General features: G+C 41.1%; 3 protein-coding genes across 6 annotated transcripts in view; 2 read left to right on the top strand and 1 right to left on the bottom strand.

Annotated features, from left to right (window-relative positions):
* LOC137785525 (tripartite motif-containing protein 67) overlaps positions 1-13,140 on the top strand; it is a 47,768-nt gene extending 34,628 nt beyond the window's left edge. Inside the window, exons 6-13 of one of the 3 annotated variants that reach the window (XM_068576842.1) lie at positions 612-692; positions 2,118-2,281; positions 2,650-2,823; positions 3,451-3,455; positions 4,951-5,095; positions 5,200-5,378; positions 7,324-7,486; positions 8,762-13,140. In XM_068576842.1, coding sequence (XP_068432943.1) covers positions 612-692; positions 2,118-2,281; positions 2,650-2,823; positions 3,451-3,455; positions 4,951-5,095; positions 5,200-5,378; positions 7,324-7,486; positions 8,762-8,809 — 959 coding nt within the window. In that variant the 3' untranslated portion in view covers positions 8,810-13,140. The remainder of the gene's footprint in view (positions 1-611; positions 693-2,117; positions 2,282-2,649; positions 2,824-3,450; positions 3,456-4,950; positions 5,096-5,199; positions 5,379-7,323; positions 7,487-8,761) is intronic. The other 2 variants (XM_068576840.1, XM_068576841.1) reach the window with 2 other exon arrangements.
* A 167-nt stretch (positions 13,141-13,307) lies between these two features.
* Positions 13,308-17,376, bottom strand: cunh1orf131 (chromosome unknown C1orf131 homolog). Its single transcript, XM_068577091.1, has 9 exons — positions 17,200-17,376; positions 16,476-16,667; positions 16,124-16,224; positions 15,524-15,586; positions 15,298-15,393; positions 15,126-15,212; positions 14,868-14,905; positions 14,405-14,540; positions 13,308-14,269 (listed from the first exon to the last, which is right to left on the bottom strand). The coding sequence occupies exons 1-8, from the start codon at positions 17,264-17,266 to the stop codon at positions 14,405-14,407; spliced, it is 780 nt and encodes a 259-aa protein (XP_068433192.1). The 5' UTR covers positions 17,267-17,376; the 3' UTR covers positions 13,308-14,269.
* Positions 17,377-17,418: 42 nt separating this feature from the next.
* gnpat (glyceronephosphate O-acyltransferase) lies at positions 17,419-26,858 on the top strand. Of its 2 annotated transcripts, none has more exons than XM_068577090.1 (17): positions 17,419-17,589; positions 18,275-18,466; positions 19,151-19,327; positions 19,431-19,560; positions 19,697-19,824; positions 20,006-20,081; positions 20,391-20,542; positions 21,072-21,202; positions 21,430-21,668; positions 21,753-21,851; positions 22,439-22,618; positions 22,973-23,052; positions 23,171-23,311; positions 23,909-24,008; positions 24,124-24,217; positions 25,202-25,263; positions 25,350-26,858. In XM_068577090.1, exons 1-17 carry the CDS (start codon positions 17,566-17,568, stop codon positions 25,391-25,393), a joined length of 2,049 nt encoding a protein of 682 aa, XP_068433191.1. In that variant the 5' UTR covers positions 17,419-17,565; the 3' UTR covers positions 25,394-26,858. The 2 variants fall into 2 exon arrangements, with proteins under 2 accessions (XP_068433191.1, XP_068433190.1); XM_068577089.1 differs by having other exon boundaries at positions 22,436-22,618.
* The last annotated feature ends 781 nt before the right edge of the window (positions 26,859-27,639 follow it).

Genomic DNA, 27,639 nt, shown 5'->3' with positions numbered 1-27,639 from the left:
ATTTAGTTCAGTCACATGTAGAACATGAATGAACAATTGCCAAAAATTCAAAATAACCATGTTTGTAGTTTGTCGTCTTTGTATAATTGCAGCCTTTTCTGATCTAATATCAGATATTTGGGGGAACAAATCCTATTGTGTCCTAATATGCAGACGATAAAACATTTTACATTGATGACATTTACAATATTTACATCTTTCAAAGTTACTTATATGTAAGAACATTTTCTGATATAGGAAGTATTTATAAATTATAATAGTCTGACCTACAAGTCAATGTTATATATATATATATATATATATATATATATATATATATATATATATATATATATATATATATATATATATATATATATATATTTTTTTTTTTTTTACATATAATTTGCAAATTACTGACCATAAGGCTCTTGTGTTGCTGCTGTTGGTCATTTTGGTGACACGGCTCAAGCTCCTCACTGCTTCAGGGAATATTTACCTCTTGTCAACTTTCTAATGCATTCAATCTAAATCTCTGCACTGGTCTCATTGTCCGCTCCAGCTGCTTTATGTGCCATCGTCTGTCCATGTGCTCTTGCATTAAAACATCCAAACCAACGTCATATTTGCAGATGTGCAGGAGAATCCGTTATTGAAACAAATGCAGGCAGCAGACAGTGGTGAGGCAGAGCTGGAGACAGAGAGCCCAGGAGGTATTTCAGAGACTCTACTTTTCACAGTGAACCTCTGTTTTCCTTCCTTGAATTTATTTCGTCACTCCTTCCTCGTCCCTCAGCACTGCTCATGGTTGGAAGACCAGTGGTCCTTTTGTCCCACAGCGTCCACCTGGTCTCTGCATGGTTATTGTCTTCCAGCTCCTCTTCAATAAATGGCACCTCTACAGAACAGTGCTGCCTTCACTGGAGCACAACGTTTCCATAACAGTTACAGACATTTGTTGCCTGAAGTATTCTCTGTTTTCCATGCTATTACTGACTTTGAAAAAGAACAATTCAAGAAATTATGTTTTGCCGTCTTCCAGTGTAAATTTGATCAGAGGTAATGTGTATTAAACATGATCCCTAAATGTCAGAATCCCAATTATTGAATTGCTTTATAACATGAATAATCAGTCAATAGTCAATTTGGAAAATCTTGAAATGAAATTGAAAAATATGGATCTAAAGTATTGCATAGTTAAAATAATAAAAGGAGAATATCCTGCTGCAACTATGAGTACAAATGAAGTACATAATATCAAAGAACTACTTTGGCTACAAATACTGTGACAAATATTACATTTAGATATTGATATTAATACACTGAATCGCTGAGTGCAGTGTATATCACATCCACCCTGTTCTTCCCTCTGTCATGACTGCTGCCTTTCCTCTGTGTCTTCACTACCACTTATTTTGGTCTTGAAAGATCAGATAACAAATGGAGAAATGATGAATGAAGCAGAATTCATCCCCCTGAGATCTCCACTCGTGTGTTCAGTGGTTATTTTTACCCTGGTGTTGTTGTTTGTGTGTTTGTTTCAGCTCCTTTTGGAATGCGGTCACGTCCCGTTTGTTAGCACACGTTTTACCAACACATGGCTCCGACAGATATGACTTATTATTCGAAAATCCTTTGATATCATGCTGGTCCCTTCATTTTTTAAAAACTTTTTTAAAGAGCCAAGATTCCTGCCCTGAAACTACCAATTACAGGAATGTATTAGTCTGGTCAATAGACAGGTTGCACCTCAAGACAGTCGACATATCATTTGAGAAGCACCTTGATAAGGACACTTACTACTTGTAATTTGGGGATAAAAACAAAGAAATAAGCAGAATATTGTTCAAATAAATGCTGCAGGACGTTTCGGTCACATGGCCTGCTTAAGGCCTCCACTGATTCCCAGCTGTTGCCCTGTAAATGAACCCAGACATGTTTTTTTCACCCGCTATATCTACAGTAAAGGCCCTCTTTCTCTACCATCAGCTTGTTCAAAGTCAACCAGCCAGCTGACGACATCTCATGTTTTCTTTGTGCTCTTTGTCCATCGACCCGTCCTTTCGTCTCTCCCTCCTCCCCAACCCCTCCACCCCGATTACAATCTTTACGTCTCCACCGTCATTTTCTCCCCACAGTGGAGCCGGGGGCCTCGGTGCCGGCGGCTCCTCTCCTGCAGCTGGAGAAGTGCTGCACCAGGAACAACAGCGCCACCTTGGCCTGGAGGGTGAATGCGCCCCCTGTCAGCGCCATTGAGGGCTACATCCTGGAGCTGGACGACGGCAACGGAGGACAGTACAGGGTCTGTGTCTCGCAGAAACACACACTGAGTTATAATTCCTAATGTGCATCAAGCAGAGTATACGACTTGTCAGTAATATGACATCATGCGGTAAAATAAGTCACTTCTGTGGGTTGTCTGTCTTTTGATTTCATTATTAATTATCCATATGCTGCTCAACTCTGACTAGACCAGATGGTAGTGTGTGCGCGCGCGTGTGTGTGTGTTGTATGTGTGTCATCAGTAAACATGCATTTTAAGTGTGTGAGTCTTTACTAATACTTGAGTCCATATATACATCTTGTGTGTTGAAGCAGCGAACAAACATGTGCATGCTTTTAATCTGCATATTGTAATGATGCTACTGAAATGTGTGTGTGTGTCCTCAGGAAGTGTATGTGGGGAAGGAGACAGTGTGTACCGTGGACGGCCTTCATTTCAACAGCTCCTACAACGCCAGGGTGAAAGCCTACAATGCTATCGGTGTGGGGCCGTACAGCAAGACGGTGGTGCTCAAGACCTCTGATGGTAGGCTGTGTGTGTGTGTGTGTGTGTCTGTGTCTGTGTCTGTGTGTTTGTGTGGGTGTTCCACAGCTTTGCCAAAGTGTACGCTTAAGGATAATGTCTGCCTCCTTTAGAATAATGTCTTTTTATTGTCTTGGTTGTATTGTTCCCCTCAGAATAATTTTATTTGTAATGTTTTTGTAAATGATGTGAAGACACAAATTAATTGTTCCGTGTCAAATTGATTAGAAAAGGAAAGGAAGTGAGTCGAAATGAAAGGAGACGAGAATAAAGCAAACGGAAAGAAAACAGAAAAGCAATAGAAAGCGAAGGGATGGAAAAGTAAAGGGAGGGCAAGAAGAATAGGACATGAAAGGAAAGAAAGACAGGGAAAGAAAGAAGGAAAGAGAGAGAATAAGAAGATAAAGAAAAAAGATAGTTGACAAAGAAAGAAAGAAAAGGAGAGAGGTCAAAGAAAGGGGAGGAGAAAGAGACAGAAAGGAGAGGAAATATGAGGAAAGGAAATGAGAGAATGGGAAAGGAAAGGAAAGGAAAGAGGGGAGTAAACAAGTAAAAAATGAATGTAAAGGGAAAGGTTAGAGAATAGAGAGGAAAGAAGAGTAAGAAAAAGAGAGAAAAAGTAGGAAGAAAAGAAAAGAAGTGAAAGAATATGAAAGGAGGAAAAGACAGAGTAGGCAAGAGAAGGAAGTTAGTGGACAAGGAGTGAAGGAAACAAAGAGTGAAGAAAGACAACAAGTAAAAACAAAGCTGAGGAGGGCAAAGGAAGGGAAATAAAGAAAAGAAAAGAGTGAAAGAAAGGAGGGCGAAAAAAATGAACGATGACAAAATCTTCCACCACCACAGAGGGATGAAGGTGAGAGTCACACGGAGGCTCTCTATCTCACGTTGCCAATATCAGCAACAATGAGCATTAGTCTGTTTTCTGACTGATAACCGTTCATCCCTCCCGCCCTCTTTTTCCTTTTCTTTGACACTTTTCTCTCTTCGCCAACTCGCCCTCTTTTTCCTGCTCTTGCTCGTCATCGCCTCCTCCTTCTCTTTCCTCGAGGACTGCTTCCTGCAAATACTCGGAGAAAAGAGGCACGGCGAGTGAACGAGAAGAAACCGATCTTTGTGCACAACTTTAGTAATATGTGGTATAAATCTCATTCATTGTGTGTGTGTGTGTGTGTGTGTGTGTGTTTGACGTGTCACTACTTCCAATTCACTGATGCAGCGTATGGTTGTAGCCAGCTGATGAAGCATTTCTGCCTTCAGGCAGAGAAACGCTTCCCTGATGTTTCTGTTCACATTTTTTTTCGGCTTCCAGTGAGTCTTTGTGTGTGTGTCTGCGTGTGTGTGTGTGTGTGTGTGTGTGCGTGTGTGTGTGCATGTGTGTGCGTGGGTGGGTGAGTGCCTTTTTTCCTGCAGCTATAAACTTACCCACGCACTTATGCCCCGCCAGACAGAGCGTTATATATATATATATATATATATATATATATATATATATATATATATATATATATATATATATATATATATATATGCCATGTATGGGATGTCATACATTATTTACATACATGACTCTCTCCAGTAGGAACCCACTGATAATATGTGTTAATGTGGCGACATTAACACAATTAACACAACATCAAATGACCACTTTCCCATCAGATGATGGTCATCTAATCACAGGGGAGGCTGAGACCTGTCGAAAAATAACATTTAATAATGTCAGAAACCACTTTGCAACGTTATGAGTCCAAGTTATTCCTTGTTAATAAAAAAACACATAAGGTGTTGTCAAAGTGTGCTATTTGCCATTTCCTTTTCATTTATTTTGTAATTATATTATTGTCTGAAGTTTCAATCAATATAACATTTAATATTTCTTGTCATATATATATATATATATATATATATATATATATATATTCATATATATATATATATATAGAAATAAATATATATATATAAATTTTGCTGTATTAACGCATTATTTTGCGGTCATGACTACATATAAAGAGAGCTATGACAGGTAGTAATTGTTATAAAAACAGCAGGTTTTAGTTTCTTCACTGAGGCGGCAGCAGTTTGTCCTTATTGATCAGGATAAAAACAGTGAATGAGCAGAGCTGCTGATGTGATATTCCTGCACGCAAACGTCGACTCATCGTGACCAGCTGTTGCTTCCCTCCTCCAGTGGCCTGGTTCTCCTTCGACCCCTCCACAGCCCATCGGGACATCGTCCTGACCAATGAAAACCAGACGGTGACCTGCAGCAGCTACGACGACCGCGTGGTGCTGGGGACCGCCGCTTTCTCCAAAGTAACAGCCCCGTGACACCTTTTCTTGGTTTTTATACGGGGATTAGATCTCTTTCTTCTCTAAGTGAGTTAATAAAACCTATTCGACGTCCTCTTGAATCTCAGGGCGTCCACTACTGGGAGGTCCGCATCGATCGCTATGACAACCACCCTGACCCCGCGTTTGGCGTGGCGAGGATCAACACCATGAAGGACATGATGCTGGGGAAGGACGACAAGGCGTGGGCCATGTATGTGGACAACAACCGCTCCTGGTTCATGCACAACAACTCCCACACCAACAGGTAGGCGGAGCGGTGTAGTGTACTGGGAGCTTTCAAGGCCATTGGTGTTATTTCAATCAAAGCCACCTATAACTGATATTATATGCAAATTATAGATCATCGATACGAATACGACAATTTAAAATGAAACAAAACCATCTCACAGAGATATTTGAGGGCATACTCACCTCAGGTGTAACAGTTTGGTACTGCAGCGCATGCTCAATACACATTATAGTTGTATTTTTTGTGCCATCAGTTGAGTCACTATCTCACAAACGCACAACCACAAGAGCAACAACATTGTTGTCTGACCTCTCTCACACCTGCCCACCTCCAGATGATGCCCTCCAGGAGGCGCTGTAGGTCCCTTTCTGCCAAATCGTCACAGCTTTTATCCGCACTGCAATAACAGCTGTGAGTCAGTAACCCCGACAGATGTAACGCTTTACACCTCTGGATTATCTTGAAAACCCTGTTGGGGAGTTTTCTCTTGTGGTTCTACGTGAATAGTGTCGTGTTTAGTCAGCCGTGCGTCTAATGTGATATTGATGTGTATGTTTTTATGTCATGCGTTGACCCATCATGCTTTGCCAAAACCAAATTCAACCTCAATCCTGTGGTTATTCATAAAAAGTGATTGATTGGTTGAGCTGCAGCGAACGAAACATTTAAATAAATTTTGATGATATATATATATATATATATATATATATATATATATATATATATATATATATATATATATATATATATATATATATATATATATATATATATTCTTTAAGTGTGAACACTAGCTGAGTTTTTTTTCCACGACTTAACAATTCAATAGTTGTATCAACTGATGTTAAAAAGCATTCATCGTTATTCAATAACCTATTAATTAACCAATTAATTACAGCTTCAAACGTTATGCCTTATTAGAAACTGATATTCCTCTTGAATTATAAACAACAGCAGGAAGCAACTTTGTACTCTTTTCTTCTGTACATCATTATGAGTTCTGCATTAAATCTCACACAGCAAAGCACCAAACACACACACACACACACACACACACACACACACACACACACACACAGGATAATGATACATAAGGATAACAGAGGGACCCCGGGGCTCATCCATTACTGACTGCACAGACCAGGGAGCGGTACAAGAAGGCCGCCGCCTGCAGGAGACATCAAAACATCTCTCTGAACCATCGCTCTCCGTGTCACAACATAACGATCAAACCGCCATTAAACATTTATTTACATCAAAAGATGCATGTGCTTCACAAGAAAAAGGCTGACTCTCCACAGCGTCCAACAATGCAAAACCTCTGACTTTATTCATCGCTCTACGCTCTCCATCTCGGTCCATCTCGGTCCATCTCGGTCCATCCAGCCGCTGGTGTTCACTCTGCCGTTTGCTTTCATGTGCTTCATTGTCTCATGTCTGTGTCTCATGTTTTTAAACCACATATTGATTCCTTCGTGTCTCTCGGAGCGCTGACTCTCTCTCGGTCCCGTCCTCAAGCAGCCGTCATGTGTCTAAAACATCGCGACAGGCGTGCTTCCATGTGCAGAGGCGGTTTCACGCCTCAGCTTCGTTGCAAAAACTCAAATCCAATCACACTCTTATCTCTCGTTCAGGATATGCAGAGTCATCATTGTTAGTTGTCTGAATTCCCGAGCGTTGACAAGTTTGGTAAAACAAATGGAGCTCAAGCCCGTGGGGACACAAAAGAGGAAAATGATAAATCGCCGAATACGAGGTTTACATTTTTAATGCTTTACTTTTTATTTCAAGCACTTTATTGGCATATTTGAAAAACAGGAATATTATTATGAAATAGATTGGAGTTTGGTCCACTTGCAAGCTCAAATTTAAACGTTCTTATCGCATCCTAACACACGCAAATTAAGCTATTTGATCAATTTCATGTTCTGTGTCTGTGTGTGTGTGTGTGTGTGTGTAGGGCGGAGGGAGGAATCGCCAAGGGCTCGACAGTCGGCGTCCTGCTGGATCTGACCAAACGCACACTGACTTTCTTCATCAACAAGGTGCAGCATGGACCGACCTCCTTCGAGAACCTGGAAGGGGTCTTTGTTCCCGCCGTCAGCATCAACCGGAACGTGCAGGTCAGTGTGTGTGTGTGTTTGCTTATTGTGGGTGACAAACTGGGGACACGTACGCATCCCAGTAGCGTAAATCCTCACATTTTCCAGTGAAGACTTGGTTCAGAGTTCGGGTGAGGGTTAGGCTTCTAGCCGGTTCGTGTCAATCTCCAGGAAATGAATGCGACTGTGATGTCAACAAAACTCGTGAAAAGACGTGTGTGTCATGGATGGCAGTTAGGATGTGCTCTTTTTTAGTATATGTACAGTGTGTGTGTGTGTATGTGTGTGTGTGTGTGTGTGTGTGTGTGTGTGTGTCTTCAGACAGTTATTGCATGAATGAGCTAAATGAGGGATATATCCAACTGGGAAAGCACTTTTTCTTGATCCCAGAGCTGCTGAGACACAGTCGTGTCAAAGTGCACTGAGGCACGTGTTGCCTTCTCTTGTACGTTTTGCCATTTTTAGTCGTGCACTTTGAAGTCACGCTGTCAGATTTGCGTGACTGATTTTTCTCGTTTTTTTATCCCTGTAAACGGAATTTTATAAACAAACAAACGATTTGAGAACCTCATTCCGCTCTTAAAACTACCAATTTATAGATTTAAGAATGATAACAAATAGATCAATCTAAATAACTAAATATAAGTCATAGGACTGGTATGTGTTGTACATATCTCCTTTCATTTTGCATTTAAAGTATCCTGATTTCCAAAATAAAGTGATTTTACTTGGAGTCGATCAATAACCTGAAGCGCTTGAATACAGCATCAAGTTGTACTTCTGAGTAGTGGGAGTTCAAGAAGACCACTTGTAGAAAACCCCCCACTTATTTATCTTTTACAAACTCATGTTACACACGTTTGAAGCTTGTGTAAATAAACCTGAGACATGTCAGCTGATCGATGACTACTCCCAAAGCAACAGTGAGGATTTGGTATAACTTAGCATTAATGCATAGACATTGTTATCACTGTTATCATCCTTATATTCTCAAAATGAACATGTTTGATGTCACAAGAGGTATTACAATCAGGGACACGGAGATGAAAATGATGAATAAATGATCAATAAATAATCGCGTAATGTAATCATTACACAACTCAAATAAAGTACACATCAAGTGGGCATCATTTTTGCAAGCAGAGAGGAATCTGTAGAAGGTCGACGTCACCAAGACCGCATTTCCTGAATCCACATCCTTGCTATCCCTCAAACTCTCAGCAGTCGTCAAAGATGTTGCTCAAATCCTCAGTCTCAGTCCCGATCACAGATGATCTGCTCTGCTGTCCCTTGCAGGCGACCTTACTGACGGGCCTGGAGTGGCCTAAGACGACCCAACAGTAGGAGATCCTCCCTCCGAGCGCCCTGGACTCCAACCACCGATGTCCTATGCAGTCCGCTCCCACGTGGATCTTTTCCAGTCCCGTCAGATGGGATCCCGTTCTTCTCGAGCTGTTCCATGTGAGACCCTGCTCCATAATTTGGGGACGAAGGAATACAATCTGGATTATTGTTGGCTCTTAATACGATGATGGAAGCTTGTGGACATCACTACAGAGATGACTGGATTGCCATACTTTTTTTTTTACCTCCCAGTTTTTGCCCCAAGAACATACACACCATTTATGTTATTGTACCTTGCAAAAAAAAAGAGGAAAATACAGCCTGAAATGTCTCCTGAAGGCCTGAGACTAAACTAATCCACCCTATCACTTTGGCAGAATCGACGGTGACGATTCCCACACTGCAGTGCAACAAAGTCGTACTTTAAATGTCTCTATTTGAGATTTCCTAAGCTTTACGATTAAATGTGAGGTGTGCCATCAGAAAAAAGCATTTTAAACAGTCAGTTTAAAAAAGACCAAGGCAACAAGGTTTCTGCAAGCGAGGGAGAAACTCTTCTTGTTGCTCTGCGTCTCTCTCTGCTGTCTTTGCAGCGCACGAGGAACACAAGAAAAGAGTCTTTTGTAGTGGCATCGCGGGATGTTTCCCTCATGGAATATTTAAAAGCGACACGTTCAGTGCAGACTTTCTCTTAGTTTATGGCTCAAACAGCACTGCCTTTTCTGTTTTCCCTTTCTTTTCTCTCCGTATACAAAGAGGCATACAGATTGTTTGGTGCTGTTGTCAAAGAGCTTTACACGCTGAGGTCAAAAGCTGGGGAGGAGTGGGCTCCATTCCATTTAATTTTTTCAGTCATGTGACAGATCGGCAAAGCTCGGGTGTGGCTTCTCTGCGGGGGAAATGTTTCATTTTGCAACCTTAAAGTGGTGAATTCATCGCGGTGCATCTCAGTGGTGTCTCCAAGCAGATCGGTTGTGTAATTTTGAAGTGGCCTGCATTGTCGTTTTAAGAAGGGAGGAATTTAGTTTCTGGAAGAGTCTTGTTTACCACTCAGTGTCTGTGTGCCTCGAGTGCTGGAAGAAAAGAAAGACTCACCAGAGACCAGATGACGAGAGCTGCGAACTCTTATGCATCATTTTGCCACCAAAAGAGATTTGAGGAATCGCTTCTTTTTTTTTTCGGGGCACACTTGTTTCATGATATTATTTGTGAGGATTGAACAAATAAGATATAACATACTATACAGTTATATTGAGAAGCGCTGGCTAGCTTTCGGCCAGAGCGCTCGCTAATTAGCTGCTGGATGTAGTTTCATATTTATGCTCTTCACATATAATAAGTGTATTTCCACATTTGTCAAACGATTGACACAGACACTGGAACTGACATATTTGGCACTTGTTTCTAAACTTTGGGAACTCCACTGGAGTTTAACGTTAAGTGCTGTCAAAGCACATTTGACTGGGCGGCACAAGTGTGTGAGGACTAAACCTTGACGGGGTCCAATATGCCTGCAGCATTTCAAACAATTTTAAGGATTGTGTTAATTTGGTGAACAAAACTACAAAATGGTGTACCAACGGTTTGTACCGTGTCTGTTAAATTAATCACAGTGCGGGAATAAGGGTGATTAATGGCCGACAGGAGCATTTCCTGCTTTGATGTTGTCCCCTCGGCCTCTCACAGGCTCTGGATTCAGACTCAAGAGGACACAAGTTCACCTTGAGGGATGAATGTCAGAAAAAAAACACTAAAATGAAATGGAGCTGAGCCAAACCTCCCTTTTTTTATTTTAATTTAAGACCAACAGCTACTATAATATATCAAAAATAGAGAAAAGTGGTTGTCGCATGGTCATATGTATTCTGTGCTCATCTCTCAGTCTCTTTCAGGCACCTTTAAATATCACGAAAACCATCTTGAACAGTCCCATCAGGTAAAACTACACTCTTCAAAATCCAACCAAACCACTGTGACTCCGGATGTAAGATGCTCATTAAACATACAGCATACCCGTGTATATTTCACAATTAATGCAGCAGAGACTTTTGCTGATTTATTTAATCTCATTACAATATCTGAAATATTTCTATTCTCTATAATGTTGTGTGCGAGAGACACTTTTAGACACCCCTGCCATACAAATATTGGGCTTATCTGTGACTGGAAAACAACAAACAAATGTAAATATGTGAGTTATGACTATAATGTGAGATATTAAGCATGGATTAAGCGTCAAAGAAGTTTACAAAATATCAGAAGCTGTAATGTAAATAGTGTGCTGTCTTAAAATGAGTGATGTGAAAGCCAACTGCGACGACAGTCCGCCCTCTGCTGGCTGATGGTGGCGACAACAGGGTTCATGAACTTATCCTGTTGTTTCATGATACCCGACTGTGATTTCATACCTTTAATCGCTGACTTTTGAAACAACGTCAGCAGTAGTTTTTGTCGGATTCACATCTCCTACTATAACTTGTATTGTCAACTATCTCAAACATCTGATCAGGGACATAGAATAGCATAGTCATTTACATTTTTACAAGTTTTTTATATTAGTTTACATATTGCAGGCAGCCATTGCATGCTGCTTAACACACCCGACTTCTTTAGCATTCGCAGTTCCACACAAACTTTAAATATGCCAAGTGACTGAAGAGTAAATACTATAAATTAAAGAAGACATTTCTTACTGATATGAATCTACCCTATAGGTCTATTTTCAATACAACAGAAACATGATACACATGTGTTGGACTATATCTTTATTTTAAAGAATGTATTTAATTGAAGAGCATTAGAGGAGTATAATAAGGTTATATATCAGAATTTTGGTTTATTTTAAACAAGTAAGAAATACCACTGAAGACTAATAATGGATCCTTTTTGGGAGCTGGGGATGGGATTATGAATTTATATCTGAATCAAAGCTGTTTACACCTGATGCTGCGTTCAATCGATGTGGGAAGGATTGTTTTACGTTCATATTTTTACAACAACAGTGCATCACGTGTGTAATATAAATCACTCACAGTAATGGTGGACCTGAAGAATTATTCCTGATGGTTTCTCTTCATCTCGATTCAGCTTTCCGCTCATTGTTTTGAATTTCTTTAACTTTACTGTTGGACAAAAACGCAACACACACTGTACACAGACAGACAGAGCTGGTGAACAAGACGAAGCATTTAGCAGCTAAAGAGTCTTATATTTCCCTAGTGTTGGTAGACCAAGAATAGCGCTAAAAGTGAGATATCTTTGCTAAATTTGTCTGTAAAAACACAGCTCCTAATGAAAGATAATGTTGCTAAATGTCTGCTGGGTGTGAAAATGAACAACTGTTTGCTAATACGTTCACCACATCGACTTAAAGGTGATGTTAGTGTTGTCACACCTTTCTTTATGATGCCCGCAAAGGGGTAAAACAAAACAAAAAAGCAGTTATTGCAGGTTTAATTATTTCCTTGAGAACCAAAGAAACTTTGATTTAAATTTCAACTGAACTCAGCCTAAGCCTAGGATTACCATCCTTCCCACATGAATGCAACATTAGCGTCAAAATCAGGACTTGAACCAGTTCCTCCCGACCCAGAAAGCAGATATCTTTCACCCGAAGGAGCTTTTATCCTGACGTGCCCCCAGACTGCCAGCTTTTCACCCGAGGTCTATATCTGCATCACGCGAGGTTGCTCGGCTCCGACAGTCCTCCCACCTTCCACACCAGACGAGCAACCTGCCCCCCCGGGAATGACTTTGCCGTAACCAGGAATAGGTTATAGGCCCGCAGGCGAAGTGAGACATCCATCACAGAACCAGAGGGGATGCTTTCCCATCGTCTGGGAGTCCGGATGATTTGGGGTTACATGTCTGCGTTGATGTTAAAGTGGTGCAGAGGCAATCATGACCGGAGGGAGCAGAAGCTGAAGGTGTTTTGTGGAGCTTCAGGGAGTCAGACAGTGCATCAGGTCAAATGAGGTTACGCCTTTTCCGTTCCGCATAGTTATTTTGCAAATTAATATCAAAACAATACTTTTTGTGGCAAAAATCACATATTTTAAAAGAGTCACATCGTAGTCAGTCCGGTCTAGATATGGTATTGTGAGAGTGCTTGTATGGCATGTCCTTTTACCCCAACACTTACCCGCCCATGAATGTGAGATTGAATTTAACTTATGGATATGGTGCTGGGGGAAAGAACGTGTCACTGCTGAAGCTGTTTACTAAAAGAAATGCAGATTTATTTACTCTATAAAAGTGTGTAAATATATTGAATTGCATATTTTTTTTCTTTAGTATATTGCCCTCTTTAATTGAATTACTATAAAAGTTGAACAGCTACTGATTATTTATATATATATATATATATATATATATATATATATATATATATATATATATATATATATATATATATATATATATATATATATATATATATATACACATACACACATACATACATACATACATACATACATACATAGTATATTGTCTATGATTTATTGCCACGGATTAAAGGTTTTAAAAAAAAGGCTAAATTCTCAACGTAACACAGACTTGCTTACAGCTTAAGAACAATGTGCAGCAAATGAGCTTCATATTTCTTTGTGCCGCTTCTTCTTCTTTAAAATGTATAAATAAAACAAAAGCTGCTTCAAAAATAACGGTGTGAGATTTTGTGACCTCACCCGGCCGCACACTGCCAGGTTATACCTTGTGTTTCTTCATCGTCGCTCAAAATCCATCAGCTGTTCATGTTTTCTCTTGAACAAAATGAAATCTGTAAAGATCTGTAATTGTTTTCACCTCGAATGCAACTTCTTGGGTCTGTCAAGACGTCCTGTACATACATGCGAGGGTTTATGAAAAAGGGAAGAAAAACTACTCCCTCATGTTTGTGTGTTTTTTCATGAAAACATCTGCCAGGACTTAACTTGTGTGTACATTGTTATTTTTACGATTACCTTCATCTGTACTGTTATGATCCCCTCCCTCTCTGTCAATGTAAATGTTTTGTACAACTACATGGTTTGTATATGAGAAATGCATTGTAACTGCATTATTTAAACACCTTTACCGTGTAAAACACAAGAAACGCAAATGTCTTCTTTTGTTTTTTTTGGGATCATTTATAAAAAGAAAATAAATTAACTGTGATGGAATATGATTTGACTAAAGTCTCCAGTTTTGTGCATCTACGCCCTCCCATCGGGCCCATTCGGGGGTCCACTTTCAGGATCGGTAAATTGGATTGTCGTCTCCGCAGTCGGTCTCCAGTAACACTGTCCTGTATTTCACTGCAGACGAGTCCTCTGCAAATCAGCCCCCCAGCTCACGTTGTTTTCGGCTCTCGCGCTCTTCCTCATAACACTGCAAACAGTCCTGCAGTGAGATGAGTCACTGATGGTGTTAGGAAGCCGCTGCTTGTGTTTTTCCATCCTGGAGGACATAGTCGCACACCTGCAAGCACAAACACACACATATTACACCATGAAACATTAATCCTTAACTCCAAAGTGTCCAAACATTAGGGCACCATATCTCTTTATTTCATTTCTTTAAGATCGTTAGAGAGAAGTACAAAAACACACTCGCCTATTTGCGTCTCTTGTTTCCTTTGATTTTCTGGATCTCCATGGAGCTGAGGATCAGCATGCCGTTCTTGAAGCGGCCCACCTGACCCGTGGGGGCCGAGCCAGACCCAGAAGTAGAGGAAACCTTCTTCTTGGCCCTGGTGGAGAAGGCAGCACCGTTACAAACAGGTTTCAACCACTCTGACGTGACAAGACAACAACTATCTGTCCATTGTGTTACACTCAACCAAAACACCAGTGTGCAAACTCCTCAGATAATTACTGAATGTACGATATCTCAATAGAAAACAGATTAAAAAACACTCGTACAACGACGACGTTTGCTGATGTTTGGTTTGAGCCCGTCTCTTCCTCATAAAATGTTGGTTTCAATACTCCTCACACCAGTAGCCATGTGATCTCTACATATCAAACTCTAGTGGAAAATGTTTACAGATATATTCAGAGGAGCTGCCTTCACCCACCTTTGATTATTCGGCTTCTTCTTCTTTTTCTTCAGGTCCTACAAAGCAGCAACACGGGGTAGAATAAGAACAGGTAGAGTTTTCTTCTTTATAACCAATATTGTGTTTATTTGAATACTTTTCTAAATGTGCTCATGATGTAATGTAAAGAGAGCTCTATTTTAAACAATACATTTTTTAAATACATCTGGATATAATACAAGTAAAGCCGGAGCAGTTAGTATGAAACCTGAGACCGACTGAAGAGGCGGGTCTTACCGTCTGAACCTCCTCCTTTGCCTTCTGCTTCTTGTCTTGGATCCGCTGCTGCAGCATCTTGTAGTTGACGTAGTCCTTCTTGGGAGGCTGATTAGAAGACAATATTTAACTTATAAATTGGACACTTTGTGACTATGTAGGTACAGGACTTGAGAAAAACTGTTTTCCTTACTCGGGCTCCCAGCATGATTGCTCTGTCCTGTTCAAAAACTCGCTGCTGCTCCTTCTTATAGCCCGTGATTCCAAACCGATGGACCTCAAGACGAGACTGATGCCAACAAATATAGTAGGAAGTGAGCTAGGCGACAATTTCCACACAGCGAAGCAGCTCCCAAATGAAACCATGATTACAAATAAGTTGTACAAGACTCTTTATAAAAACAACAACAACACATCACCTTTTCCAAGTTGAGCTCTTCTAGCTGGTCGCTCTCGTTCTTCTGCGTCATCTTCTGAAGGGCCTTGGAGTGAGGACGACACATAACCAGAGGCATTGGCGAAAAAGACGAGAGGAAAGTCAAGCGAACGGATGGTGACAAGAAGAACATCAACAGAGAATATGGTGACTAAAGGTCGCACAGCAGCCTGGAGGTTAGATTTCAAAATGTCAGAGATGGAACGGGTTCTGCATTTGCACAAATAGAATACTTGATGTCAAATCAAGTGCTAGTGAAGAAAGGACCACATTTTCATTAACTTTGTAGCTTCATGTCAGAGGAAGAGAATGTTGTCACGTCTCTTGCAAATTCAAATTCACTTCCTTTCCTCCACCAACTCCAGTTCAATCCTCTGAAGAAATATATTTAGTGCAATGACAACATTTCCCTTCATGCCGTACATCAATTTTGCAAATAGTGCATCACCAGCTCTGACCAGCAACACGCAGAATGAAATGCAATGCAAATGACTGATCATTTTCTCAGTACAGATGAGGGTAAAATGCACCTGAAATACTTAGTATAAAGGAAGTATATGGTGAGCTTAAGTAGTATACTCACGGGTATTTTGTTGGGCGCTGTAGTCTGCTTGGTTTTGCGGTTCTTTCTGTAGTCCTGAAAAGTTACAACCGTAACATCGCTCACCTGCTTGATGGTTTGACCTGAGCAGGACATGATACATTTAAATACACATTATATCTACATTTTGTCATTGACAGCTGTGCATATGTAGAAATACTGAATCAAAACATTACACAAAGGCTTAAGTGCAATAAGTAGCATTTTTAAACGTTAATATGACAAATTATCTGGATGCCTCTGGCTTGGTTCATGGAAACAAGATGAGTCAATGGAGGACAGCTCCATCACACGCGTGTGGGTCTGTTCCTCAGCTTGTTGCTATGCTGCCCACCTGTTTGCTCAGTCGATGGTTGTTGTTGCTGTTCAGCTCCAACATGATCCACTCGGTCGTCTTCAGAGTCCCTGCAGATATCCTTTACTGCAGGCAACTCTTCTTCTTCTTCTTCCTCCTCCTCCTCATATCTTTTTCTTTTCTTCTTCTTCTTCTGAGACTTGAGCGTTGTTTTGGATGCTCCTCCATCATCTGAAACATCGGTCAACAGCAAGAGCATGAAATGAAAGACCTGAAATGAAAGTCCCTGCAACCTTTTGGCAAACAGGATCTAATACGTGTGAAGCTTATACACAAGACAATTGCTGAATGTGGTATCAGCCTCTGCTAATTACACATTAATACAATGTAGGCAATACAATATGATAACTGTGCAGTACATTCTACCTTTACACAGTTAATAATGTAATAATGGTGATAACCTACAACCATATATGTATTACAAACAATCACCTTTACAACTTTATTGAACGTGTTTGTGCTGTGTTTAGTGACGAGACATGCACGGGACAAACTGGGATTTCTGATTAACGTCGGTTCAATTGTGTTAGCCAAATTGCGATACATGACACAACGAATAGCGACATTGTTCTCGCGTTAAACAGTAACGTTAATATAGAGTCAGGAGGCCCACGGCAAACCAAGTAAGATCGGAGTTAACTAACAACACAAAGCCTTTTGAGGCATGCTAGTAAACCTAGCATAGCTAGCTAACAGCACTTACCAAACTCGTAAAGTGTATCCAAAACGTTCTCAAGAAACAAACAATCTTTGTCTTCTTTTCCCTTCATTTCAAGTCAATGACAGAAACAGGAAAACAGTCCCAAAAACAATTAATTCTCGGTACTCAATGATATCCGCCTTTTGACAACATACAACGTAACGCACGTGTGACGATGCGTGGTCCTTTCCGGCCACCGTAGTTCCGGAAATGCCTCTGAAACGCCAGTTAATACGCCCATGTAAAGTTCTTCTGTTAACAACTAACCTAAACGCGTTTCATATATTAAGAGGCGGGAACCGCATAAAACCCCTGGACGTATGAGTTCACGGGTCGCAGCGTGTATGAGTTTGTAAATAGTGACAAAGAATGGCATCCGGCGATGTTTATTCGGTACGTATGCTTCGCTTCGCTTCGCTTCGCCGGTGGCTGAGCTCACTCGGCTAGCTGTCCGCGGTGGCTCAGCGCTCTGCTGGACGCTTGACACGCAAATTGATCAAATCAGCATGAATGCACTTATTTAACGAAACGGCATCGACGTGAACAGTAAAGGCGTCTTTTTGTATTTGGGAATTTTGCTGTGCGACATTTTGTTGCCGATACATTCACTATTAAGCAATCGCAATCTTGCTTTTCTTTAATGTGCAGCTTGCAGGACGTTTTTTTCTTCTTCATAGAACCACAAGCTCGACCACTCCAGTGTGAAGTGTGTTTGTTTTTTGGTTCTTCACAGTTTAATTGTGTCAAAAGTAAACTTATTTCTTGCCTTAACCCTGCAGATGCAACAGTGGTTCCCAACAATATCTTCTCCATGTAATACTGTCAACTCAAATGAAACTATTGCTTATTCACAATATTTTCTTCATATCATATGTTACACAGCAGGTATTGTTATGGAATACACTGATCAAATGCAGGTGCAGTTATCTCCACCTACGACTACAGCAAACACATTGCAATGCTATTATTAATTTACTGCTTGGTACTGTGAATTTGGTAAAATATGTTCCAATATTTTAGGGTTTTAGTAATACTGATGGGTCTATGTCACGATCCTATTCTGTTTTGCTTTTAATAGCATAGAGACCCTATGCTGAAGAAGAGGGATGACTTTGAGGATATTTTGGAGGAGAGGAGGAACTCCAGCGACTTGAGATACGCCCTCAGGTGCTACACTCCGCTTCTGTACAAAGGCGTGACGGCCTGTACATCCAGCATGCTGAAGAGCATGGTGCTTCAGTCGGATAAACTGCACCATGTCATCAGCCAGGTGAGAGTGAGGTGGTCTGACCGATGGTTGACTTTCTGGTTATGCCTGATGGACGTGGTCATTTAGTGACTTGACAGGTCCGTCGAAAGGATTTATGCATGGGCTCATTCAGTAAACGAGAATGAATCAGCTTTGTTCTTCTCTTTTAGATTCCATTTATTTATCAGTTTACATAGAAACTATTTTATACAGATGTATTTATAGTAGGTTTGAATATTAACCTGTAATTCAAGTTAGTACAGACATGGACATTTTCATAACTATATTAACAGAAAGCAGATTCCTAATTAGTAACAAATGGCTCATAACTGTATAATATTAAAAAGTACAACTTTTTAAGGCTGCAGTTGGACAGCATAAACCAGATATTCATTTTGCAATTATTGTTCACCTTTCTAGCATAACGCATATATATGTTTTTATATATTATATTTAATCCCTATATTATAAATTCTGCAGTCACATTTTTACTTGCTTGATTTTTTTTGAATATTAAATGAGCATTGTTCGAGGGAGCCTGAGATCGAACATTTGCATCGGCAACGATAGTTTCTCTGTAGATGTTGTGCATGTGACCATGAAACTGTCAAACTACAAAGTCGTATAACCAGTTCCATGTTCTGGTCTTCAGATCTCAAATACGTTTATTATTTTAATGTTAGGCATTTATTTTGAATCGTTCAGGTTTCCAAAGAATCGGGCAGGGAGACTAATGACATCCAGGAGGAGGCGTCCGCCATCTTGGAGGAGATGGCTCACTGTCTGCAGCTCAGCACTGTTCGCTTCTTTGCCTTCACGCTCACCAAGGTCTTCAAATCCTTATTCAAGAGCATCTGTGTGAACGAAGAGGGCATCCGGAGGGTGAGAACGCACGTGTGACACTGGACCCCGAAGAACAAGAGTGTGAGTGAAACGGTGGACGCAGACAAATGCACGTCTCATCTCCTCTTTGCTTTGTCCTCAGCTCCAGCAGGCCATTCAGGAGCACCCGGTGGTCCTGTTGCCCAGCCACCGCAGTTACATGGACTTCCTGCTGATGTCATACCTCCTGTACACCTACGACCTGACGCTGCCCGTCATTGCTGCCGGCATGGGTAAGCATGGACCTCACCCACTGAGTTACTGAGTTGAATCTGTACATGCTAGAGTTGGTTTGAATATTATTATATTTAGTTTTAATTCATCAAATTATGGGCAGTATAACGATAACAGTTTTTTTTGTCCCTGCAGACTTCATGGGGATGAAATTTGTTGGGGAGATGCTCCGGATGTCTGGAGCGTTCTTCATCCGGAGGTCATTTGGTGGGGACAAGCTGTACTGGGCCGTCTTCTCGGAGTACGTCAAGACCATGCTGAAGGTGTGGAGAACTTTCTTTCTCCCTAAATCTTTTTTTCCGTTAAGAAGTTACCTTTTTTGTCGTAGAGTCGCGGCATTTTTGTGTGAGGCCATGTTTATGGTATTTTAAGGCTCTTTTCTTCAATTATTTTACAATGACAGCAACAGTTTATTGTATTTTCTGATTTGTGTTTTATTGTTAGACTGGATTTGCACCAGTTGAATTTTTTCTAGAGGGCACCAGAAGCCGGACGTCCAAGTCTCTGACTCCAAAGTTGGGTAAGGTACAAGCAACTGTGAGCCCTCCAAGCTTTAAATGGGAAAAATGAAACTCTAAATCCTCAAGTTACCTGCCAGACATCTGCACTTGGATGAACATATATATATATATGTGACAAAAAAGTGAAAATGTTGTAAAATAAGTCAATGACGATATCATTATTGATTAGCAAATTCAAAATGTCAAATATACTTATACATACATGTTTTGACATGGTTCTGCAAATATGTCTAATTATCTGCGGTGCAACTGACGAGACAAATTTTATTCTTTTTTTCTGCCACTCTCATCTCTCTGTCCTCTCCCAGGTCTGCTGAATATAGCCATGGATCCGTTCCTGAAAGGCGAGGTGTTTGACGTGAGCGTGGTCCCAGTCAGCATCAGCTATGAGAGGATCTTGGAGGAGACGCTTTATGCCAGAGAGCTGTTGGGTATTCCCAAACCCAAGGAGTCCACTTCAGTGAGTCATTTAAACGTCTGTGGCCGGTTTCACAAAACACTCAGAGTTAATGTGTCCTCAAAATACAATATGTTGCACAAAACACCCTTAAGTCTTATCCTCAAGATTTTCCTTAAAATGTTTTTTTCCTTATCTTGGTCTCATTCGAAAGGAATCCCCTGGCTTCTTTTATTATAATCCTCCAGATGTATACACTCTTACTCTTCTGATGAATTTGGTGCCAACTGTGTGAAACGATGACCGATAACGGTCTCCATGGAAGTGTGAACAAATTGCCCTGCTGTGAAAGTTAGTTTCCCTTAACTAAGCATTTTTTTTAAAGGGATTCTGTGCAACTCGGCAAAAAAGAAAATATGCCTCATAGAAGAAAACTTGTGTTTTGTGCAACCAGCCCATGACTTGGAAATGGAAACACAGTTGCTATTTATTGTTATGCAAAACTATTATAAGTTATATTTTGCACATGTGCTGAGATGTCTCTCTGCTCATCACTTCATCTGCTAGTTCTTGTTCATCCTTCCTTCTGTAGGGTCTGTTCAAAGCCAGAAAGATCCTCAGTGAAGACTACGGCAGCATCCATGTGTACTTTGGTCAACCTGTGTCTGTGAGGAGTTTAGCCGAGGGCAAAGTGAACCGCTGCCAGTTCAACCTCGTACCAAGGTATGACATCGCAACAGTGAATGTGGTGTGTAGTCTAAAGAACGTTAAGACATCACATGTTTTATTGCCCCTGTGTCTTGTGGGGCTTTCATATTCATACACAATCTCCAGTAAACACCCTTAGGTCTGCTCTTCATTCTAGTTCAGGTGGAGGTCGTAACAATGTGTTAGCTTCCACAACTTTCACAGCTGTAAGACATGAATTAACTGTGTGATTTCCATTCAAGACACATCCCGGGGAAGCCCGGCGAGGACATCCACAGCTTCGTGAATGACTCGGCCTACAAGCTGGTGCGGGCCCAGGAGGAGAACATGGTCCTGAAGCCGTGGGTCCTTCTGGCCTCCCTGCTGCTCCAGCACCAGGCGGCGGGGCAGAAGCAGGGCGTCGCGCTGGGCGAGCTGACTGCTCAGGCCGTGTGGCTCAGGGAGCTTTCCCGGCAGTACGGAGCCTTCCTCCACTGGCCCGGTACTTAACGTGCCCGCTACTTAAGTGTTTAGTCGTACTGCTGGCTCTCTGTGTGCTCAAGTGGGTACTTTCTCTCTCCTTTAGACCAAATTACTCCATCAGAAGTAGTTTCCTCCAGTCTTTCCCTGCATCGAGGTCTTGTGAGGATCTGTGAGGGAAAAGTCCAGCTGGCAGTGGAACAAGGTCTGTGTGTGTTTGTTTTTCCTCGCTTTAATTTCTGTTTTTCATTCAATTTGTATTTAATGTAACATCAGGGTAACTCAACTACATGAGGATACAGAGTACATTTAAGGTCGAGCTGTCACTTAACAATACAAATCACAACAATAATAATACAACTCAGCAAGAATAGATAGAACAGCAAAACCAAGAAAATAAGATGCAAAATGAAGCACACTTTGTATGTAACAAAATATGAACGTAAGATGAAGAAAGAAAATACAAAAATAATCCCCAGTGAAGTGAAACAATTGAGCAAATACAGAGTTAAACACTGCCCTTTAACTTTGTAATTTAGCATTCACGATCACTATACTATTTACAACACACTATGGTGTATTTTTAAGCCGACATAAGGACAATTCTAAGTTTATAATAATGTACACTATTAGCCAACAAGTATGTCATTACAACTGTGTATTGCTATGTTGTGAGATGTTTATATCCTGCTCATTAATACTAAAGAGCTTAAAAAGAAGCGTTACCGATGCATGAAATGATAAAAAGAACAGTTGTGGCATTTCCTGACACTGAGCTTTGCACTAAAGAAGAAGGAGGAGGACCAGTGGGACCAGGAGATCCTCCCGGCGCCGCCACTCCGGAAGAGAAGCTCTTGAGCCGGGCCGTCATCGTCCTCTCCTGCGCCTCCTACAGGAACCAGGCGCTGCACGTCTTCCTCCGGCCGGCGCTGCTGGCCTCAGCCATCCACGCCGCTTCCTCCAACCAGAAACGTAAGACTGACACACAGGGCGACTGTGGCTCAGTGGTGAGGATCGGCGGTTCGATCCCCGACTCCGCCCGCCCATGTCGATGTGTCCTTGAGCGAGACACTTCATCCTAAACTTGCTCCCGTAGCTGGTTGATGACACTAATGTGGCACCTTGCATGGTGGCTCCTCCCATCAGTGTGTGAATGGGTGAATGATGTCATGTAGTGTTAAAGCAGTTTGAGTGGTCGGAAGACTAGAAAAGCGCCATACAGGTGCATTTACCATTTACCATCTCGCTCACACGCGTACATTGACACTGAAAAGCCACTTATTCATATCGTATTGGCTGCGTGCTCATCATTATGTGTTTTTGCAGAGGAGGTCTTCAACAGTTTCAGTTTCCTAAGAAACATGTTTTCCAATGAGTTCATCCTCTGTCCTGGAGCTACAGTGGAGGTAAAGAGCCCCATTTATGTACTTCTGTGCTTGAAATAAATGTAGAGAAGTGAGCGGCTCTGTTGTGAACGTGTGATTGTACGGCCTCGGCTGTCACACGCCGCTCTGTGCTCTGCAGGACTTTGAGGAGGCCAGTTTCCTGCTGGTGAAGACCGGAGCGCTGCAGGTCACCCAGCAGGAGGTTGTGGTGACTGAAGGCGGACGCAGAACACTGGCCTTCCTCGTCAGTATGCTGGATCCCTTCTTACAAGGATACCAGGTGAGGGAGACACGCGGCGGATGGTTGTGTGACACGTTTTGTGTACAGAAGGGTAGCTGTGTGCACATTAATCAGTTCAAGACAAAAAACGAGCATATGCACGTTGACTCAAAGCCTCTTTTTCCTTTTAGAATGTGTATTAACTATTTTGTTTATTTTTTTTGCAGCCCAGTTGCTGTGTCTAGGTTTTATTAAGTTGATCCTATATCTTTAACTCGTATGTAAACTTTAAAACAACGTAACCTTGAATAACAGGGTTTTTCTGCCTGCATGTGTACTCAGCACACCGCTTGCTTTCCAAGTATCCTTTTCCAATGGCTTGATATATTTATATCCTTACATGGACTTAAACTTAATTCCACGTAGCGTTTCATATTTCATTTTGCAGATGCATGCATTAACTGTATGTACACAAGTTAAAGTATACGCAAACATCCTGCTCCTTTTCATTGACGACCAGAGCTGTTGAAGAACGTTTGTGTGTTTTACACTTCAGACGTCCTTTAGAGAATGCTGATTACACATTATCAGTCTTACAAGGTGTGTGTGTGCGTGTGCGTGTCTGTGTGTGTGCGTGTGCGTGTGTGCATGTTTCAGGTGGTGTGCCGGTTTCTGTGCGAAGAGGCCACTGAGACTCTGACAGAAAAACAGTTTATTCCTGCTGTCCGGAAATTCATCATCAAACATCTTCTAGCAGGTTTTTTTCTCTCCTGAAAAATGGCAGAAATGATTTGAGAAACTTTTGTTAAAACATTTTTGGCTCGCTATAAAATGTACAAATTGCTTGTTGCAAATGTGTGTTTGTTGTGCAGGTGGACTCAGATATGCTGAAGTGTTGTCGTCTGACCTTCAGAAAAACTCTCTGGCTGCTTTTCTAAGACTTGGAGCTGTGCAGAAAGTCAGCGGGTATGTTGGTTTCGATCATGCTTCAGCGCCTGTTTGTCTTCCAATCCTCTTTTCATGACCGGTGCACATCGTATCAGTGAGGGGAAGACCATCCTCTGGAAACCACCTGACTTTATTACCACACGGTTGATACCTTTTAGCCGAATGACTGGTTTTATGTGTAAGACCGTAATGATCATTATATTTAATACATCATATTACCATAGTTTATTGTGTGTAGTGTCAAATGAAAATATTCAAAATACAAGTGCAAGGAGGTGGAGAGAGTCTGTTAACATAAAGCGGATTTAAGAGGCGCTGGATTATTAACATGTAATAATAATAATGAATTCATTTAGTTAATTTAATAACGTTATTGTCAATATCCATATATTGCATCACTCCTAAGGTTTTAAGTTTGATGTGATTTGTTCCGGTAATTTCAGTTTTTATTGTGTAATTGAGCTGTAAATAGTATTAAATTCATTTGTGTCAAGTTAAGCAGATTTATTTAGGGAAAAATCACAAATTTGACTCAAAGGGCTTTACAATCTGAACATCACCCTTTTTATTGAATTTATTGTCATCATGCAATAACAGTGTTGGACAACACATTGCCGTTGTTGCCCTCATTTCTACACGAGAAAAAACATGATGTAAAAGTGTCTTTGTTACCCTCATGCCAGTAAAACATATTGAATGAAAATGAGAGAGAGAGACAGGGCGAGAAACAGACAGACGGGAACAGTCAGAGAGACAAGGTAATATAAAATAGACGCGAGTAGAAAGTTAAGGTGAAAAGATAACTACAAAATGTAAAATAAATGTCTCTGACCTCTTGTAGCATCCAGCCATGAATATAGTTTGGGTTTCATGTACTCTGAATAATCAGCAAAAAGCACTGGGAAGCACTTTCTCTGGAACTACTTTCAAACAAATAAATAGTCCCCGGGAACGCAAACTTGATTATTCACTGACTATATCCACTCCATGTTTTTACTCCAGTGCGGCTCAGGTGACGTTAAAGGTCAACACGGTGATGGTGAACTCATTGGAAGACACTCTGGGTAAGAAACGAGCGCTCCGTTATGCACTCAGAGGGAACCGATCGTGTTTTCTTTCAAATAAATCTCAAATGTGTCTCTTCGTCTAGGAGGAAAACTGCCCACTGAGAAAGCTGTCGCCGCTCGCCTCTAATTCAGCGGCCTCGTTAGCCAGGAAGAGGATTGAGGAGTGTCGATAATGTTTGAACTGCATCCAGCAGCTCTCCTCTCAGCGTGGCCGGTCCGGTTCAGCCAAACAGAATAATTCCCATCTGGTGACGGTTTAATTTATTTTCTTTAATTTCACTCTCTTCACCTCTCTCTCTTCAATCGTTCAATTAACAAAAAGCTTTTATACATGGTCGTAAAGCCAGATGATGAGTAAGGCCTGCAGAGGTCTATCAGCGAGCTCTTTGCTTCCTTTTGACAAACTGTGAGACTTTTCCTGTGAGCCGCCTCGTGAAAGGCTCTGAATGTGCCAACTCCACTCAGGATGGAGACCGTTCCCCATTAGTGCATTTTTATGAGTATCCTCTAACACTCGGCGTGGCTTTTCTTTGTGTTATTATTTGTCACGTCTGTCTGATTATTTGCTGTTGTTGCATGTCTCTTTTATTTTTTTTGCACTTTAATGATTTTATTCATGCAATGTGGTGTGGACCTGTATCTTAACACTCCTTTGACATACTGCGTTTCCTCTTTATTTGTCAAACAAAAGTCGCTTCAAATTGATGGATTTGAAGCTTTGGTTGGTTACATAATTTAACTTTTTGGTTCATTTTATGCACTGTTTGAATATATTTGAGTTGAACTTGCCACAGAGACCCGATGCCTGCTTCAAGAAGGGCTTGTTCGTGGTGTCGCCGTTGGATTTAAAGCCGCCTTCGGCCAACACAAAGAGCTTCATTCGTCTTTGTTTACAGAGTGGAGAGCATTGCTACGAGCGTAATACCAGTGTTGCATTGTTGCCAAACTCCATATACAATAGCAGTTAGTTCTCCCGAAGCACCACCAGCTACACCAAAGGAACAAGTTTGACGTTTTTTTTTGTTCACTGTTGCAGATCGTTTATATATTTTCTCAAGTCTAGAATAGTTACTGCTAAATGTGCTAAATGTAATCAGGTCTTATTAAATGCCAACTTTTAGGTGCTACGGACACGATGGTTTAATATCCCAAAGCAGTGTTTGAGAGGGAAAGCTGGATATGTCCATGGGAGTCTACGTGAGCCCCAAAACTGTAGAAGCCGTCTGGTGGAAAGCTAATCCTCCTCTTGAAACGTTAAACTAGGCTTTCTGAAGGAAGGACTGGAGTCACTTTCAATGGTCGGGTATGAAATAAAAGAGCATCCCCTGTTTGCTTGACTGATCTCAAATGCTCATGACTAATAAAAGGGAGGTCAACCAACTACAAAGTAGCGCCGCAGCTAACAAACCTTTTTAGAGCAACAACCTGCCTGTCAGAGTGTGTCATTTCAAAGTGTGTCTTTTCAGTAACGGCTTTTATACTGTAATGTCTGAATATTTGACTCCTCTCTGTGTGTGTGTGTGTGTGTGTGTGTGTGTGTGTGTGTACACGTGTTGGGTGAGGCCTTTTACTACAATTTGTACAGGCTGATAAAAGCATGTTAATAAAGTGTTTTGAAATACAACATTTCAGCCCAGATTGCGTCTCTTCTGTCAGTACACTGGGGTCAAGTTGCTCAGATTGATTTAAAAGTCGCTCCATCATTCTTTACAGTGTTTGTTTGATAGTCAAACCTCTCGTGACAAACAGCTCAGAAAAACGGTTTGATCCTAATTGATTGAAACAGAATGTGATCATATTTAATAATGCTGATGTGTTCACTCAAATGAAAAGAGAATATGAGTTTTGTAAAATATGAGCAAGAATTTGCTCAGGGATTTGGTCCTGAGTTTAGGAGCCACTGCTTCACATGATCTGTTGGCCAATTGTTTCAGAACTGAAGCCACTGATGAACAACCAGAAGTATTCAGATCCTTTACCCGAGTGAAAGTACTCCACTGAAAATACTCCACTACCAGGTAAAGTCCAGCGTTCTTCTCTTATCTACTACTCTCACCTTGGTCTGGTGTTTGGGTCTGTGGGACCGTGTTCATTTTTTATGGAAAGGTAAAATGACTCATTGGCCTCATTTTCTGTAAAGAACATAAATCAGAACACATTTTCAATGACCACACCCTCTACGCTGTGACCTCAGGGTTCTACGTTCTGACCTCAGGGTTCTACGTTCTGACCTCAGGGTTCTACGTTCTGACCTCAGGGTTCTACGTTCTGATCTCAGGGTTCTATGTTCTGACCTCAGGGTTCTACGTTCTGACCTCAGGGTTCTATGTCCTGACCTCAGGGTTCTACGTTCTGATCTCAGGGTTCTATGTT

This window comes from Clinocottus analis, unplaced genomic scaffold, assembly GCF_023055335.1.
Source record: "Clinocottus analis isolate CAN_PGR_092001 unplaced genomic scaffold, fCliAna1.0.p SCAF_15, whole genome shotgun sequence".
NCBI lineage: Eukaryota > Metazoa > Chordata > Actinopteri > Perciformes > Cottidae > Clinocottus > Clinocottus analis.
The sequence above is the reverse complement of the archived record's forward strand: the minus strand, read 5'-3'. Positions and strand labels throughout refer to the sequence as shown.

Excerpts from the sequence above, each read along its gene's own strand:
- cunh1orf131 (XM_068577091.1), bottom strand. The coding sequence starts at position 17,266 with ATGAAGGGAAAAGAAGACAAAGATTGTTTGTTTCTTGAGAACGTTTTG. Across the intron at positions 15,587-16,123 it reads CAGCGCCCAACAAAATACCC|GCCCTTCAGAAGATGACGCA; the intron begins GTGAGTATACTA and ends CCTCACTCCAAG. Across the intron at positions 15,213-15,297 it reads CAATCATGCTGGGAGCCCGA|CCTCCCAAGAAGGACTACGT; the intron begins GTAAGGAAAACA and ends TCTTCTAATCAG.
- gnpat (XM_068577089.1), top strand. The coding sequence starts at position 17,566 with ATGGCATCCGGCGATGTTTATTCG. Across the intron at positions 21,203-21,429 it reads CAGTTCAACCTCGTACCAAG|ACACATCCCGGGGAAGCCCG; the intron begins GTATGACATCGC and ends TTTCCATTCAAG. Across the intron at positions 25,264-25,349 it reads CTCATTGGAAGACACTCTGG|GAGGAAAACTGCCCACTGAG; the intron begins GTAAGAAACGAG and ends CTCTTCGTCTAG.